The sequence below is a fragment of the Centrocercus urophasianus genome, unplaced genomic scaffold (assembly GCF_019232065.1).
Source record: "Centrocercus urophasianus isolate 14NV4802_14NV808 unplaced genomic scaffold, USGS_Curo_1.0 seq_30, whole genome shotgun sequence".
NCBI lineage: Eukaryota > Metazoa > Chordata > Aves > Galliformes > Phasianidae > Centrocercus > Centrocercus urophasianus.
The window spans coordinates 8,694,658-8,713,939 of NW_024884867.1; the positions used below are offsets into that span (position 1 = coordinate 8,694,658).

Here is a 19,282-nt window from a genome sequence, read left to right on the forward strand (position 1 = left end):
AAGGCATGGGGAGCAGCAGTGGTGGCAGGGTTTGATCTGTGTATAATCTCGGAATCAAAAGGGTACCAGCACAGCACCAAAGTCTGAGCTGCTGATAGTACTCTGCTGAGCTAGAGGGGCAGCACGCAAAAGTCCTTCTCCAAAGCCAAAGCACTCCAGGTTGGCACACTTATGCTTCATGACTATGAGTTAACAGACCAAAACTTCATGCACTTTAGCAGAGGCCCCACTGCTGTAAATCAGAACAGTGAATCTATCAAGACTTTTTTTTTCCCATCAGAAACAAGTTGTGCATAATATTTGAAGCACCAGCACAGTACTGTGAGTGTCAGTACATCAGCACACTGAATTTTAGGAAACAAATGAGGAACAAAAGTAACACTGGCATTAATTTTAATCAAGTCCTTGTCATCTGATCTGTCCTCTGTATTTTTTTCTTTATCAATGCTGATTGTCTTTCCGCAAGATTTGTTACCTCACAGGACAATAATATGGCTGTAATGAAGTAATTTATTGCTGCAATTTAGTTTTGGAAATCCTCTATTGTTGAAAAATAGGAGCAGTGCAGTTTTATTAATTACAGTAGTTGAGTATTGAATGCTGACTGTCACTATCAGGATTAGGGAGTACATTGTAAATTGCTCTACAGGGCCCTGTAGGACAAGATCTATACAAGTTTTGGAGAATGTGAAATGAGTATTTTGATTAAGCTAAGTGAGTGAAGTGATTGAAGATTAAGCTAAGTAAGTGAAAAAAAGTTAGCAGGGGACTTCGAGAGGAAGAAGAAAGGGAAACAGAAACTTGTAAATTTAGTGTTAAAAAACACACCAGTGTGTTAATCCACCACGTCAATGTTTTGTTTACATGTAAGATGGCTCTGCAGCAATAGTCTCTCCTGCCCTCAGCCAGCGTTTGCCCATTTAATTCTACTCTTGTACCCCCTGGCTACTTCTGACAGTCTAAATCTTCAGGTTCATTATGAAGTTTTCCTCTCAGGATGCCATTTCAGAGAGAACTAGTTTATCTCGTTTTCTTTTTTTTTCCTTTAATGTGGAAATATTTTACCAAGACATAACATTTCTATTTCCATTTGCATAAACCAGATTTTACCAGGATGCAGGTAGGGAAAGTCCATGTGGACAAAATCACCTTGACTGGTGTAAAGGTGAATTGTCTCCCTTTTTGTGTTCTGAAACATTGCATAATTGAATGAAATCCAAAAGGTCTGCTATAACCTCTTAGTGATCTTGAATTCTCATTCTGGTGAGCTAACAGAAGGCAGAAGGCCTCCTGTGGCATGTATTATGTCATCAGCAGAAACCAAACCGATCAGTCTAAGACCTGGATGTACTTTGAGTCATCTCGTATAGGGTCCTATGTGCCTGTGTGCCAACAGGAGGAAGCTTCATAGGGCTTGAAGCTTCGATTGAGCCTGCAGAAAACACTGTGTTTTAGATTCTGGATCTGGGACAAAATGTCAATTGCAAGCATTGAAAAGCGGTGGCTAACAGAGGAGTTGCCAGCTGGCACCACGTGTCCCATGGCATATGTTTTAAGAATGCCTGGAAGCTTCAGGAGTGAGCTTGGTGTGGAAATAAATAAGTCATTTGAGACTCAGTAATTCCTCCTCTCTGCTCTTACCTCATTCAAATTACGGACTGCTCATTAAGACTCTGATGTGCAAAAGTAGGAGCTGTCTGATGGAGCAAGAGCCACAAGTCTGGAGATTGTCTCTTCTGGATCTTGGCAAAACTCAGACACCAGTCTGCTCATCTTTAAAATGGACACAGTAAATAGTATTTCCTACGTTGCAATGTAGGTATTTGGCTTTCAGGATCATTTCATACTGCAAATTCTTTAAAAGTGAAAGCTTTCTGTTTAAAAATGAATTCCAGTCTTCCACACTCAGTTCTGGCAATTATGCTCTACTCATGAAGAGTAAAAATGGAAGCAAAGCAAGGTTTGTAGATAATGTCTTTTATGAAGCCATCCAGTGACGTTAGAAAAAAAACAGACAAGCTTTCAAGCACACAAACCTTTTTCCAAACCCCTTTTCAGTGCTGTAACTTGCCTTGAGATGCTCAGATAAAGATAATGGTCACTGTGGTTGCTTTAGGTTATACTAACAAATGAAATACTGCTTTAAGCAAATGGATTTGATCCCTTTGTCCTTCATGTCACTGACACAAAATTGTCATAGCAGTGTCTTTCAAGCATGCTTCTTCAGCCCTGAATCTCTGGCTAGCATGATGTCTTAAAGCAACTTCTGAAGGTAAAGGACATCTTTGCTTGAATCAGGAGGAAAGAATGGATCTGTGGTTATACAGTCTCTAGTCCTTGCCCCTATATTCATATATGTTGTTTTTACTTCCTATGTATGGTGAGAATGGTTAGACATGTGTCAAGGCAATAATCTAATTTTCATGTGTGCCACACTCTCATCTTTTTAAGTTTCTGATGCACTAAGTTTCTGACATCTGTACAGTACCTTCTCTCATTAATGCAATAATCTTTCTTCATGCCCTCTGTGTGCTTTGCTTATGTGGACCTGCTGTGAAGTCAGTGAAATCAATAAACTATTAGAAAAGGAAGAATAATCTATGGACAAGGATAGGGAATAATAGAAAGATTATTTTCTGCATTTTTATTACTACTTTCTCATAGCAGTTCTATAAGAAGCTCTACTGTGTATGGGTTACAGATTGTGCTTATCAAATATTAAAGATGTACAGCCAAAATAGGGAAGAGCAAGTAGAAATTTTCTCTAGCTGGTTTCAAAATAGACTAAATTAAAATGAAAGATTTTAGCAGATGCTGTCTGCTTCACTTCCACTGTGTTCTAAATAGAGTTCTGAAATCCAGAAACCTGAGCCAAGTGCCCATGTGCGCTCCATGGCCAAAGATTGAGGAGTCTGAAGAACTTGTAGAAGATGAATACTCCCTGTAGGAGAAAGTAACTCACAAATAATCAATAACATATCAATCTACACAAATAAAACAAGTTCACAATGCTCCGTAGTGGTCATGAAAGAGAAAAGGCTGTAGGTTCCTGTAGCATGAAGTTGGCAAATTGCAAACTTAACTTGCATAAGTTGATTCAAGGAGAAGAAAAGAGGGAACAATCCGGGTGACAGCACATTGGTGTCTAATGCCATTATAGATGCTGTAGAGTCTCAGCCATCCATCCAGGACTGCCAGGTATGACACAGGCCTACAGGACACCTGTGCCCTTCTGGAAGAACATCTGGAGGCCAGGCATAATACCTATGAGCATCTAAATGACACTCTATTCTTAGGCATTGCAATCTTTCCTCAGAGCTGCAAACTGTCAAGTGAAGCTGTTGTAAAGCACATCTCTGAAAGTGCCAATTCTTTGCTTGTAACTGTGTGGATTTCTTTGGTGTATAGTCTAATTGACACAAAACAGTTCAGTTTTACACAGTATTTACTTTCTTGGTCATTTCTCCTGCTACTGCTAAACAATACAGCACTGCACACTGAAGCCAATAAAAAGTGTGCATGGGTATTTGTAAACATCAGGCCCTCACTGTGAGGCTTCTTGACTCCCAGCATTGAGAAATCACGGTGAGATTTCCACCCTTATTGCCCAGCATAATTTTAGAGTACTGCTCTGCTCCGTGTCTGCACAGACTTTGCTCATGTCAGTGTTAATAGTAGTTTCATTCTGACCACAGTGAACGTTTGTAATGTGTGAAGGAATAAACTCATAACAGCACAAGTATCACTCTGATGCATGTCACCACTGAGTGGTGGAAAAGCCCTTGTATGTGTCGTTCTTATTGCTACAGGCAATTATGTCAGCCGGTTTTATCTGAGGAATGGAACCCCCATACTTCAGGTTGAAGTCAGCAGGTGATGTAGAAGAGCTGGGGTCTGACTAGAGGAAAGTAAATTAGGGGGGACTCCTTAGGGTTTACTATGAAACAATTGATGGAAAACATCTTGGCTTTATTACAGCCAACTGCTGATTTCAGTGGGTTAGAATTTTAAAGCATGATGTTTACAAAATATAGGAAACACACAAGATAGAAGTATGTTACATATGAAATGGAAAAGATATGATGTATAAAATGAAAAATAAGTATGTGGCTCTATTAAGACAGAATGCCTCATATTTTTTTTCCATTGCATTTGTGAACGTATATGTGCATCTGAGGATATGGATTACTCACATATGTAATAATTCCACAAGCAGTGGAATTGTGTGTGCCCATGCATGTGTCCTAATATGCTTGTAAGTTTTCACTCTGCAACTATCTATTGATTACTGCAATTACAGCAATATTATTACAGATATATAGCCAACTGTATAACAGTGCCGCAGGTTTATTTGAAATGAGCATGGGAAGAATTTCAAACTGTTAATGAAAATTGCCTTTTTACTACTGGCTGTATTCCCATGGTAGTAACACAGTTTGGAGACATCACCAGAGCTGTGTTGGTTCTGCTTAATGATGGAGCAAACTCAATTTATCAGGGGGTCCTTTTCCAAATAACTCAGACTCATGAAAAAAAAAAAGGAAATGGCTGACATGTCTTGAGCCTGGGAAATGCCTTGACAATGTTCACATATTCACAAATTGACAATTTTCACATATTAGTCCTTTTGCAACAAAAGAGAACTGTAAGCCATGAAATGATTTCAGCAAGAAGATATTACATAGCTCCATCCATGGCTGCTTAAGCATCCATGAACCATTCCATTATAAGATCACCAGGTGGCTATTGCTTTTCTCTCCCATTCAGGCTCCCATCTGTGATAAGCTTAATAGGACCATTCAGCAATAGAGAAAAACACGAGAGGTATTCATCATAGCTGCAGGCTTTTTCAGACAATTATTCCTTAGAAGTTTGAGTAAATGAAAAACTAGTTCTGAGATTATAAAGAACAGAACATGTTGCAGGTTCTGAGGCCATTTATTGATGTAGCTTTTGGAATCGGTAGTAAATATTTATCCTTCCCTGGGAATACTGTAAGTAGCTAGTCACTGAGCTACTGCTTTTGATATGTTTGTCATCACTCTTTTCCAAACATTTGCCTTTTCTACTAGGAGTGCTCATTAGAAGTAATTATATGTGTGGATAAGAACTGTAGTTGTTGTCACCTGTCTGTTATAGATGACACATATATAGTTTTTGCAGTATAAAGTTGTTTAAAAACGTGAATTTTTGGAGGAATTTAGGACAGTTGATTGCTTATATACATGAGGTTTACATGTATTCAGAAAGTAACTGTAAGCTTGCTTACAATGGCAGAGCTCTGAAACAAGAAGGACAAAGTCTCTCGATTATATTGGTCTCCAGATAAGGGTTTTTTACCTGTTGCTTCACACCTTTTCATCTGTTTACATTCTTTATACTCAGAATGACCAGTAATGATGCTGAAGTAGGAACATCTCGGGTAATCGCACACATTTCAACCTATTACTACAGGTTTTTCTCTCTACATGATATGATTTTATGTAAGTTCTCTCTGAGTCAGTTTAACAAATTACTGCAAGTAAGGAATGAAAATACAAAGAGGATGAGCAGGTTCTTTCTTGTCTAACAGATATGCATCTTTTTAAAAATCAGGATTTTTTTGTTGTTGTTCATTTATGCCTAAATAAAGAGAAATAGAAAGTGGACTTCTGCTCCCCATCTTTTTTCAGTCGCCTTTATGACCTTATTTTGGTTATAGAAAGATGAAATGCATACTTCTGCTTACTGTCACCTGCCATTATCCTTATGTCTTTCAGCTGTGTTTTAAGTGGTCCCAGAATTGTTGCCTTTGAAATCATTTTCACTTACAGACTCTTCCTCCACACAGCAGGAAATACCATCTTTCTTTGAAAATATATACCAGCCACACAATCCTAACATACTCACTGTAGACAACAGGAAATAGAGACAGCTTTAGCAAAATACTTGTCTTTCTAGTGAGTTATACCTCATTGAATTCAGTGTCACAGCTCCTACAAAGCAGAGTCCCCCAGCCAGAGGCGCAATCACTGTTGATACACATTGATTATGATAGACACTTAGAAAAGACAAACTGTGCACATTTACAGCTTTTGAGACAGTAAAGGAAGACACAGTCAAGCATGAAAATGTTCTGTGGATTGAATTTCATGCCATTAATTTGCATTTCCCTTCACCTAGGGGGTCAGATTATCTAAGGAGATCATCTTGTCAGAGTAATTCAGGGTGGAAGGGAAGTTCTGAAGTTATTTCTTGTGGCCCTGATTCATTAAAAAATGTGGCAAATGCAAGTGCAATGTGTTGTCACATGAGCTGAGCGTGTTACTCATGATTCAGGTAGTGTGACTGTTCTATGACAGGTGGAAGGAAGGAGTGTTGGAGACAGTTAACTCACTTGTCTGCAGCTTTGGGGGACGCTGACGTCTCTTTCCTTGCAGAAGAGATATATAGGAGATATATAGGTTTGTACAGACCTTTAGAGTCACGATACCTTTCTGGGCCTACCAGCTAATAAGGTTTCTTTGTTCCACCTAGCTTCAAACACAGCTGAAGTGAAGGGACATCTTTAAGGATCACAAGGCTCTGCCTTTTCTGACAGTAAATGTGCTGTTTCCATCAGCTTTGAAGAAAGATTCAGCCTCCAAGTTGAAGCAAAACATTTCTTACCATATTTTTTGGAGTGTTTCTCCTTACAACAGAACATTCTCATACTGAATGTTTGTCTGTTACCCAGAATGCCACTTGTAGAGTTCGCAGGTGGCAATAGTTTATTCTAACAAGATTTTACTTTTTTAATTCAAAATTATGTGGAACAGAAAGTGAATTCTTGTTGTCATAATAAGCTTGATAGAGTGGGGATAGAGTGTATCTGACCAAGTCAGTGTGGCCTTCATACAGATACAAAGCTCTGAGTACTGGCTTTATAACTTCAATCTATCTGTAAAATTATGTCACGAGCTGTACTGCGAACAAAGCAATTCCAGACATACCTCATTTTGTTCAGTTGCTGTTGCTTTTTTCTTACTTTTTAAAGGAGATTCTCGCTTTTGAGAGATGCTAGAATTACATTTACCAATTGAGTCTTCATTGCTACGTAGAAGTAATTACTGAGTACTTTCACAAGTCTGCAAGTTAACAGGGTAGATTTGCTGCAAAGTGTGGATTAGTCATCTAAGAATCCAAATAAATTTTTCTGCATCCATTTCTGTTAATATATTCTACATTCCCCTTTTCTGCCTGCAGAGTTTAATTTATGAGGTTTCAAAATTCCCACTAGCAGTGCATATGAAAATCATACAAGCAGGGAAGAAAATGGAACGATCTGTTGCTGATGGGGGTGGGGGACAGTAATTAAGATTTATCTCAATATATAGACTGTAAACAGCGACAAGATCATTGATTAAAAAGGCATTGCATTTGCAGAACACTGTGTTCCCATTTTGAAAAGACACTCAGATCTTTGTAATAAATTACATGGCTCACAGAACCTACAGAAAAGATTGAACCTTTCCCATCCTGCCTGACTTTGTTTTCTCTCCTTCTGGTGCCAGGCATTATTTTTGTAGCAGTGGGCCAACCTATGAGGAAAGAGTGAGAGTGCCCAGCTTGGTCTGATGGTCTTTGCCTGTGTCAAAGCTACTCTGCTGGGAAATGAAAAATGAGTTTGTTTCCTTATCTTCCTGTTTCCAAATTTCCTCCACTTACCTTCTTTAAAACTCCTGGAGAACCCCAGACATCATGTTGATCAAACACTTCAAACAAATGCTGTGCATGCTGGGGACAGAACAGTGCCAACATCTACCTTCGGGTCTTTCCATGGATGATGTTTTATCTGTGTTTGACTTCTGGATTGTTTGTTCTTTAGGGAAGGTACTGTCCTTAATTTTTTGTGCCATGTCCCTTGTTGGCTGTTTAACAAAGAATTAATAAAAAGAAGATATCTCATAGGGCTGTCGTGTGTCGAAGAGAATTAACTTCCAAAAGATACAGGGATCTTCTGCACTGCTATCCCAGTCAAAAAGAGGCTGCAGAATTGACCACTTATATTGAATGGATCTGTTTTTTATAGGGATTTTGAATGGCTTCATTTTTCACCACTATTTATCTGCTCATTTCTTTCAGTTTTACCATCATGCTATGGATCTAAGGGTCGTAGAATCACTTAGATTCCACATGGATCCATGTCTGAGCACTGACAGATGCTATTAAGTAAGAGTGGGTCTCTTGATTTTACTGCTTAATGGCATTACCCCATTTCTTTTGCACCGTGGCATTATTCACAAAATAGAAGTCCTCATGTTTATATGAAGATGAGCAAAGCAGAACAGGATTTACAAGTGGTGGGCTGATAGCATTGGGATCAAGTGAAGGAACAGAACAAGCCAAAATCCCACTAACAAAATTTGTCCTCCCCAGCTGTCTGCCGTGAGGTCAATTTGCCTCAGGGAAGTCCTCTATTCTGGTGTAAACTTTCATCTGTAGGAACCTTCCTGTTTTTCTGCAGTGTGTGCTAAGAATTTAGGAGCAATGTCAGCTTCTTTCCCTTTTTTCTGTGTATACTGCCCGTGAATGTGAGTGTCAGAGAATCCATTTGGCAGAAAGCTCAATGTGTAATTTATTTTTAATCATGGAATTAATGTAGATAAACAGAATCTGCTGCCTAACAATGTCAGTTTGTTAATCAGCTGTAATCTTAGTAGTATTAATAACCCAAATCATGTCACCAGACACACAAATCAGCATAACAATTGTCTGCAGAGCAGAACAATTCTGTGCATCTCTCTAACTAGGATGCCCTGGAAACCTGTAATGCATAACTTACTGCTCATCAGTAGAATATTTATACTGTTTGCAACTGGTACGTGTGGAGTTTACTTTCTATTTCCCACATCTCCATTTTATTTTGTGACTGCATTGCCAGGGTGTCACTGCTCATCAAGGGTGATGGGCTGAACAACAGTTGGAAGCACAGGACAGCTCCTGGAGCTTTCCTGCAAAGGCACTGTCTTCACTCATTGAAGCGCTGTCAACAACATGCAAGGGCTTGCTTCTTCTGTCCTTTTTCCATAAGGCAAATAGTCTCTTGATTTTAAGGTGGGCAGTGCCTTGACTGTCTCTTTCCACAAAGTTTTTAAATATAAACTTTGCTTATAAAGTAAAGCATAATTACCACTTCTGTGTCATTCCTTCAGGTCTAAGTGGGTTTGTTGCATATCAGGTGTTGTGTTTGTGAAGGAGAAATCATAATGCTATGATTAACATCATTCTATGAGATCCCACTTAGAGAATTTTCTGCCTGCAAACAGGACCATTCTCATGACCTCAGGCTCCCATGGATTTCTCTTGATAACACCATCTAATCGGATTTAGACTTTAATTAAACAGCTGTCACTTTGCTTCCACATTCTGCCGCAATTTAATGTTGAATTAGTTCCTAAATTAGTCATGGCTGAATGCTTGCCTTCTTACAATTGAGAGGTTGGATGAACACGAGCTTTGCTCTTCAGCTAAATGCAAGCAGCTATTGCTCAGATTCTGTGCTCTTGCTCCCACTGACATTGGTGAAAGTTCCCTGACTGCAGCAGTGGTGGGATGAGCAGTCAGATTCCTGCAGAGTCAGCCATAGCTCTCCCTGATTTCAAATGGCTGGAACACATTTATTTTATGAATGTCATTTTCCCTTTCTAGAAATGCATTGATGTTTTTGAATAACAATTCAGCTGAATTTTCTGTGAGGCAGCACAATGAGTGCAGCTGTGGAAGGAGATGTTTAGACCAACATTACTGCTAGTGGACTTTAATCAAATTAACTCTGATGTAACCAAAACCAGAGCATGAGCAATATCCTTGGTACTTCAAGTTATGACATCAAGGTTAGCCAAAATTCCACCTGGCTCTAAGCAGGAAAGCTCTGATCCTTCCTGTAGGTTGGTGATGTTTGCCTCAAATACCGTGTATTGCTCTCACTGAACACAGGTTGTAATGTAATGTAATGTAATGTAGAGTCTGACTCCTGCCTGCCTCCAATCTCACCATTTTTCTTTGAGATGGACATTAATTCATTTTCTGATTTACACAGATGTAAAATCAGGGTTTGTAACTGTGGTAGCTTTCTACAGTCACACATGGAAGAGTTCCAAACAATTAGACTGATGTAACCTACCAGTTTTAGCTTGTGAGCTTCTTGATTAAATCTTTTTTATTATCTCTCTTGTCTGTGGTGCACATCCAGAGTGCTCAGTGTTACAGAGCAGACAGACAGACCGCTCTATTTAAGCTCCTTTTATTTTTATGAATTTCAATTCAGCTTTTAGGGAGTCTTGGACTATGGATTCTTCCTTATGTTATTTACTTTTCTGCCTGACAGCTCTTGTGTGGGTGCAGATGCAGGCATTGGGTCAGATCTGAGTTACATTAAAGCCTTAGGCTGTATTGGAGCAATACAAAGGAAACACAGAGGAGGCAGAAGTTGTGCCACAAGGCTCTTCCATATAGAGGGAAATAGGATGCTTGTTACTCTATTTTAGTTCTAAAGAAAAAGGCAGAAGAATGAAGACTCATTTCCTTGATCTTGTTTATTAAAGATCATAGATGAATAGCACAGGGCACCTACAGACCAAATAAGGGAAAGGACAGATTTGAAAATTACTTTTACCATGCTATATAGTATACTAATTGTTTGTATTTCAGTATTTCCAAATGTGTGTAATAGCAATGAGTTGTGACTGCTATCAGTGGAGATTAAATACAGCAAGCTGAAGTGTGGAGGCTACCAATTTCTTTGTAATGCTGGGACTCTCTAATGCTTGCAGTGGTCCTATTTGGGAAGGTACTGGGTAACATTTCCAGTGTATTTTCCCCCCTTTGTGCACATCATGCATCTGACATTCCTGAATGTGACTGGCCAAAGAAGAGATGTAAAACTTCAGTAACCTTGATCACAAACAAACCTCCTTTTGCAGATTTTTGGTGCACATGCAGCTCTGAAGTCATTAATCAAAACAAATTCATTCATATGCGCACGACTTCCTTTAGTGCAACCATTAGCAAAGGACAGAAAATTGAGGTTTTCTAATTGCTGATAATGCACTAGTAGTCAAATTTCCTGTCTTCTCTATAGAAAGGTCTTGAGAAATTTCTAAAGGTTTTTCAAACCTTTGTAGCAGTGGCTTTATATCAAACCCACTTAGAATTGAGATACACCGATAATGACTTATTGGAAAGAGAGAAACAGAAGTGACAGATTATTACTTGGCAATTGGTGCAACAGTTCTGCACTAAATAGTGCAGAAAGCAGAAAATCACTCACATTTGCCTATCAGGTTTTTCATTTTAAAGGTATAGGTCATTTTCTTTTGTCTGGTGAGGATGGATCATATTATTTGGGATAGATGAAGCAGAATAGGCTTATTTAGGATATAAGATATATGGGTTACTGTGTTACCACTCAGTTCTGAAAATTGGAGAATCATAACAAAGAGAGGTGGAAGGAAGCACGAGGTCACCTGCTCCCTTTCTTCTTCTACCCTGCTCAAAGAACAGATGTTATTTCTGAAAGATACATAGTGTGAGCTTTCTTCTGAATTCTTTCATGATAGATGATGTCTTTTATTCTGTCCCAGACAATCTATTCCAGAAATTCTCTATCATTGTTTGTATAATAAAGACTGCCTTAATGTCAAACAAATCTTCCTTGTTGCAGCTTAAGCCCATTATCCAAGCCCTGTCCATGAACATAGAAAATAGTTTATTCTTTCTGGTTTTCAGAAGACTTGTGTATATGGAGACAGTAATCTTTCTTCAGCTGAGAAAGTCGTTATTGAAGATTTCTCAAAACCAGACACAGTCATTTAGTTCAGTCATTTAAATCTTGCTAGTGCTCAGCTGAGGAGCACTTCACATCTTACAGGTGATATTCCTCTTACAAAGTGTTGTTGTTTTTGTTTTGCTTCGTTTTGTATTTTTGTGGGAGGGTTTTGTTTTTTTAACCAAAGCAGCATGCAGTTACCAACTTGTGACATAGGCAAAGCTATTTCCAGTGACTCCCAAGCACTCTGTTGCAAGCTAAAGCCAGATAATGAATTTGCTCTGCTGCTTGTAGCAGTGAAGTTTCATTTCACTGCATAATCACATTTTGTTTTTCATCTTCTTCGTAACAGTGATGTGGTGTTTGTTTCCATTTGTTTTGTGTGCCTGATTTTCTTACTTTTGTGTAAAACTTCATGAATTGCCATTAAATACAAACACGAATGGATCCCCAAGCCAAACAGCATGTTTTATATCTGAAGTATTTCTACTTGTGGCATTGCTCTTCTTTTGAACCTGTCCCTTTAAATTAGATTTCTCCACTAGTAACTCATATGAGTTGCTAAAGACGAAGCGGATCTGAGTAGAATCATTTCAGAGCAGAGCTGAGATAGCCTGAAAAGATGTCCTGTCATTTCCACAAACTCTCCTGCTGCTCCTCCACCCTGCAGTCCTTTGTTCACACTGTTTAACACTCTGAGTCACAAAAAATAAGGCACTAAGGGATGGAGACAAAAGATTAATTTCAGAGGACATGCAGCATTTGCAATAGCCAAATACACAGCAAAAAATGTGTTGAACCTGATTTTGGTGAAGCTATGCAGGTTACTGCATGCTTGTTGCTTTGGAAGTCTGCTGATAGAAGAGCAGCTTTGAAGGTCAGGGGGTTCTAAGAGTGACCTTAGACTTTCCATCAATGGTATTTATGTCTGGCTCTAATTTACTGTGTTGAGTCTCTCTGTTTGCACAAATGACTTTCATTGAACAGTCAACATCCCTTTTTTAATACTTTTCTTTTTAATATTTGGTGGGGTTTCTTATGTGAGCAGTAGGAGAACCTGAGAAATAGCAAGTTGCAAGATGAAAATAAGGTCTGACCTAGATTTCAAGCTCACTAAACCTGAATTAAAGCCAATGTCAATAGTATCAATGCTCCGTTTTCCTGCACTGCTGTTGATTTTGCTGCTGAGAATTTTGATGAATATTTTATTCACTTTATGGAGTTGGAATTTCAAAAAATTGGAGAAAACTTTGAAGTTCTTCCTGCTTGAGAATCTTGGGATTACAATGATGCTGAAACAGTCCAGCAGTTAGAGGAGTTCAGCTTAGATGATGGTGCATCAAAAGGCTTTTGTATGCCACGACCCAAGTGCAAACTTCAGATTTCCATGTTATTTTCCCTGCAGTTAATAGCATTTGTAACTCTTTCTGGATTCCTTATATTTCTTCATTGGCCGTATCAATGGAAATTAAATCACCTTGAAACAGTTCCAGATACAGAGTTCACAGAAAGGCTGTGTCTTTGCAATGGGCTTCAATTCTGAGAGGAATATTTTTACTTTCAGTACTCTTGCAACCTGTTCCAAATATTGACAGTCAAGCCTAGTTTTATAATAATCCCAAATGAACATTGTAGAAGGCAAATACTGGGAAAAGCCCCACATTCCTAAATGTAGAAGCTACCTGTGATGTGTGCCTGCTTGGACTGAACTGAGCTGCAGTCATTTTGCTTGCTGTTTAACAATGCACAATACAGGTGACTGTGTTTATTGAACAGGTGAAATATAAAAGGGCTTTTACTGCATATTACCAAGCTGTGCCTAATAAAAGGTGTGTTTAAGTCATTAGCTCCTGAGAACTAATGCATCCCTCTTGAGTACAAGTCCTGCTGAAGAACTGATGCTTGCTCTTTGGAAATGCTTTCAGCCATTTCTTAACAGTGCTGTGCTTTGTTTTGTACACAGGATACAGAAATTGTGAACACCGCAATTCTCACAGGAAAAACTGTGGCAGTGCCCATCAAAGTGGTCTCCATTGAGGAGAACAGTGCTGTGACAGACATCTCTGAATCAGTTGAGTGCAAATCCTCTGATGAAGACGTCATCAAAGTAAGCTCATGCCCCCCTGTTGGCTTCTGAAATTTCACATCTTTTCATAGAATAACAACCTGGGAAAAACACTCAATCTGCTCCTGCAAATTAATTGTTCTTTTGTTTCAAAAGCACAAAGACAAGGATTTTTAAGAAAAGAGAGATTTAGGTGCATCAGTGCAGCCACCATACTAAGTTTCAGTAACGTTTCAGTGTTTAATTTTTGTGTTCTAATTTTAAAAGATCTTTGTCATGCCACCTCAGGTCCTCTGTGCACAGAGTTCATTCACTGCAAAAACAGCTCTGCTGTTAGTTCTGCTTCTCCAGATGTTTCTTATTACCTTGCCAGCTGTGATTATCACCTCCACAGCTGCATCAGTGGAATGGATTGGATGTGCGTTCCCCAGTAACTGCAATACAAAGTTGTGAAATGCAAGTTCTGCTGAATTCTGTTGTGAATTAAGAAGTTGATTCTGCACAGAAGTGGCTAGAAAACACTTACATGACCCAATACATCAATTTAGCACTGGCAGCTTGATGTCACAAAGAAACAAACACCAGTGGTGTAGTATTGTCTTATGGCAACACAGCTACCTCTACTGTGACCGTAGTGAAAGCCCTGAAGGGAATTTAAGGGTGTGCAGAGTCAGCACAAAGACAGTGCTGTGCGTGAATCCTGTTGCAGCTTTCCAAATTAAGGTTGTCATAATTCATGTTCTTTGAGCAAAGGTGATTTTAGCCTGCATCCACAAGGTCTTTGGATCTTTGGAGGAATTTATTGTTTATGTGACTTTATATCAAATGGGCTTTATGAGGATAATCTTTAAGTGTCTTTAAAATGCTGTCAGCTCTCTTGGATGGATAGTACACACATAGTACTGCCACATCATTGAGGTTGAACTGAGGATCAGGTTGGATATCAGGAAAAGGTCCCTCATCAGAAGGTGGTGGACATGGAACAGGTTCTGTAGGGCAGCGGTCAGATCACAGATCTTCTGGAGATCAAGGAGTGTCTGGACAACATTCTCAGACATATGGTCTGATTTCAGGGTAGTCGTGTGTTAGCAGGAGTTGGTCTTGATGTTCCTCTTGGGTCCTTTCCAACTTGGGATATTCTATGGTTGTATGAAAAATAGACATTCTTAGAACTAATGAAGCTGTTGTAATGAGAAGACTTGTACAGAGATAGCTTTCTGCTTCCGGTGGATCTGCCACAGCCAAGCAAATCTCTCCGCTTCGCCAGAGCTTGATGTATTCCCATATATCAGATGCTTAACAGAGCTTTTTCCTGAAAGAATTCCTATTAACTTTTTCCTACTTACATCTGATTACCCATCTAATTACAAAATTGTAGCTGGAATTTAATTTAAGTATCATTCTGATTGTAACCTCATTGAGAAACACATGGGAACTAGGACTGAGAAACTTAAAATACAGGACAGCATTCAAAAATTAAATAAACTAAGTGCAGAAAGATCTACTTTGATCATGTAGACTAGCTCTCTTGCTTAAAGAGCTTACAGAATTTCACCATGTAACTCCAGCCTCACAGGAATTTCTTCTTCCGAAGAGTTAAAATGACTACTGTTAAAATCTTCTTGGAGACTTGCTATATATCACCAGATAATGCATAGAAAATGGCAGCACAATGATTTCCAAAATAAAAATTCATCTGCAAAGATATGTTTTGAGCTTTATAGCTTTGGAACGTATTGATCAAGGAGAAACGGAATTCCAAAACCTTACAAAAAGGAGAGTGTTCTTCCTGTAGTAATTGCTGTACATCCTGAATTACTGCAGTTCTCCAACCATTTGCTTGGAAAGAATGTTTTTTTTTAGCACTATATCCTTTGATTAGCACTTGGGATCCTGCTGTGCTCTTCTTTTCTGCAGAAATAATTTATCTCCACTAAAAGGATTTCTTAAAATGGAGTCTGTTTGCACTATTGGAACATTTCTGAGTGGTGTCTAGAAGCCTCCCTATCTAGCCACTCTGAAGCTAAAGTGAAACAAATAACTGGAGGCTAACATACAGTGATTATTGGAATTGACTAGAGAAAATTTTCAGGTGTAATTTCCTCTTCAGAAATGTTCTGAAATTGCTCAGATGAATAGGGAAAATATCTCCTGTATCTTTAGAAATATAAGAGGAATCCTTGGAGGAATGCATCTGTGAAATAAGAATGCTAACTACTATAAATCATACAGCAAGTTAAAAAGTAGATTTCAACGCCATGCTTTAAGCAAAAAAAAAATTATCATCTCATCATAAAGGAATAGGTTTTGGTCTTTTAAATCTAGAATGTTCTAGTTCCCATGGTATCTCTTTACACAGGGAAATGAAGCCAAACTTCATTTGGAGTTGGATTTTGAGTTAAACTAAAATGTCTTTATGCATTCTGAGTTTAAAAAATATTCGGAAAGCTTCACATGGAGCACAAAAGCATTCCATCCTAAATTCCTTTTGAAATTCTCAATTAAGCTTTTATCATAGAATCATAGAATCATTGAATGGCCTGGGTTGAAAAGGACTACAGTGATCATCCATTTTCAAACCCCTGCTATGTGCAGGCTCACCAACCACCAGACAAGGCTCAGAACTGCATCCAGCCTGGCTTTGATTGACTCCAGGGATGGAGCATCCACAACCTCCTTGGGCAGAATTTATACTGAATTCTGTAGATTTATCATTTTCCTCTGTAAAATACTCATCTGAATATCCTGTTGGGAGTTACCATTCTCTTACAAGATAAAGTCTACTCCTAATAAACGATACCTCTTTGTACAAGATCATGAAATCCTCAACAAAGGTGTGCATGTGTCTACAGTTAATATTCCCAAGCATCCTTGTCATAGCAGAATCATCTGTCAAACAGATAAGTGTCCATTTGTATGGGTCCTGCAAACAGCCTAGAGGTAATGTTTTTGCCCTGCTACATGGCCATCAGATAAAAGCTTATTTGTATTAATTTTTACGGTGCCTTCAGTTTGGCTTCTGTTACATTATTCTCAGTAACAGAGCCCAGTGGAGATTGAAAGATAAGATATATCTGCAAGTTACACGTAATAGTTTCCCCGGTGATAAGCTTGGTCTCGAGGCAGCTCAATGCATTGTCTGCATCCTGTCTTAATCTGCTGACTATTACTCCTTTTACTTTTTTTTAATACCTCTTGCTCTCAGCTCAGAGCAGCACTCTTCTTTACTTCCAAATTTACTGTTGATTTCCTGACCTTTAAAAGTCTTTGAGTGCTCTAGACCTTCACACAGGGGTCCAACCTTTAAAAGAGGACAAAAAATTTATTATGGTACTAAAAATCAAGCAACGGCCAAATTCTGCTTTGCTAAGATGGAAATTACTGGTAGGATCCGTGTATCTGTATTCATTAACAGTGATTGCTGTTGCATACATAGGCTCCTTTTCATCTCTTAGAAATTCAAGTGGAATGTGGCTGCTTTTGCCAGAGCTTTTGTGTGGTTTGCTTGAGGGCAAACACTGCTCCGGGTTCCCAGGTCACCTGGCTTCTGGAACAGATGCGGTTTCATGCTGTGAAGAAGAGCAGAATTTCAGGAGACTTGCATTACCTTGTGACATTTCCAGACTGAAAACCCTTGATGCTTACAAGCTTGTGGATGTGGGTTTGTGGTTGTTTTTTTCCATGAAAATAATCTGAGTTCAAAATCTTTTGTGCTGTTTGTATTTCAGGAGTCATTTCTGGGCTAGCTTGTATCCCGCTGCTATATGAAGAGATGTTACACACATTATATCATATTTTTTATTATGCTGCTATTATTTATAAATGGTAAATTGCGTGTAGTAGCCTAATACTCTGGAGACCTTCTTTACTAGTTTCCTTTCATTCTTAAATGACATTAATAGCTTTTATAATGTCTTAAGCTCAAAACATAGATTCACATAACAGTTGCTCAAATATGCAGCTGCTATGGCCATCAGTGAGAAGAGAAACACAGTTCTCACCTTTAAGATATCCCTTGGCAGTTGTTAATGCACAGTGGACTCTTGTTTTCGTTGGAGCCGACAAGCAGAGACAGACACTGACTGCAGGTAAAGCCATTGGAAGAATGCTAGGAATTTCTCTTACAAGCCCAAATCTGGGACAGCGTGTCACAGCTGCCCCTTTCTTATCACAGTAAGTTGAAACAAAATCCCAGATCAAAGCAACACTGGCCTGTTGGGGGCTGAAAATTTCGCTGAGGGTTTTTGTGGTTGAACTCTAGTATTTAAAAGACTGGAAGCAATGCTGTTTGCAAAGCTTTGAAAGCAATAGTGATGGGACTCGCAGACAACTGCCCAGGTTGTGGATCTTGTTTGAAGGCTCAATGCAGTATTCATTTACACACGAGTAACTTTGCTGTGAATACTACTAACATCAGGGAACCTACTCATATGAAATTGTCATTTAGGGCTCATGAATGTTTCACAGACTTCGCCATTTGTGACGGAAACAGTTTATATGATGGAATTAATTCTTACTAAAAAGACACAGCTTATGTTCAAATGTCTGCTGTTCATTTGTGTTCCAGTCAGATTAAAGACTATTCTGGATGCTTTATGACACCTGATGGAGGAAAATCTCAGTTTGCCAATAAGAAAGCTGACAGATGGACATGGGGTCCTAATGTAAAAGTAAATAGTTGTATGCTAATTGTAGTAACTTAATTTTTAAACATTATGTCTGGCACCATATCACACACAAAACCTGTTTCTCAGAGAAGACATCGGTATTTGTTAAGAAGATACATATTTAGAAGACACTTTTCTATTGTCTTAATATACTCAATCTTAAATAAATGGCTGTGCTTCAAGCCCTTCAGTTCAAGTAATCATAGAGTCATAGAATGATATGGGTTAGAGGGGACCTTAAAGATTCTATGATTCTATGATCATTTAGTTCCAACCCCTGCCATGGACAGGGGCTGCTGCTCAGATAACTGCAAAGAAATGTCACTGCTTTCCACTATTAGCAAAATATACAGTGTATTTTACAAGTAGGAAAGGAAAGCACTGCTTTTATTTTGGTTTGAAACCACTCGTTGGCATCATCTTTAGGTAGTTTTATTAGAAATTGCGTTACCTCTTTTTCTGTCAGTAGATTGAATGCAGTTCCAAGGTGAGAGGCTGAGCTGCAGGCAGCTCTAAAGGATCGAACTCTTGTGGCTCAGTGCTGCACTCATTAAAGTGCTGCACTCATTAAAGCCATCAGGAAAGCTCACCCTGAATTTTTAACAGTATAGGGGCAGTCCCTCGGGCTCCTTCATGGCTCATCATAGTACCAAAAACAAAACCCGTAACAAAAATAAGTGCTTTCTATAAAAATATATATCTATAAATATCTATGGAAGGGTATGGAAATGCTTGAGATTGTTGAGGAATGACCTAAATATC

At 38.8% G+C, this 19,282-nt stretch overlaps 1 protein-coding gene across 1 annotated transcript in view; it reads left to right on the top strand.

The window, feature by feature from the left end:
- Window positions 1-19,282, top strand: part of TMEM132C (transmembrane protein 132C) — a 178,704-nt gene that overhangs the window by 138,302 nt on the left and 21,120 nt on the right. The window contains exon 5 of the mRNA XM_042829098.1: window positions 13,752-13,895. Within this exon, the coding sequence (XP_042685032.1) occupies window positions 13,752-13,895 (144 nt within the window). The remainder of the gene's footprint in view (window positions 1-13,751; window positions 13,896-19,282) is intronic.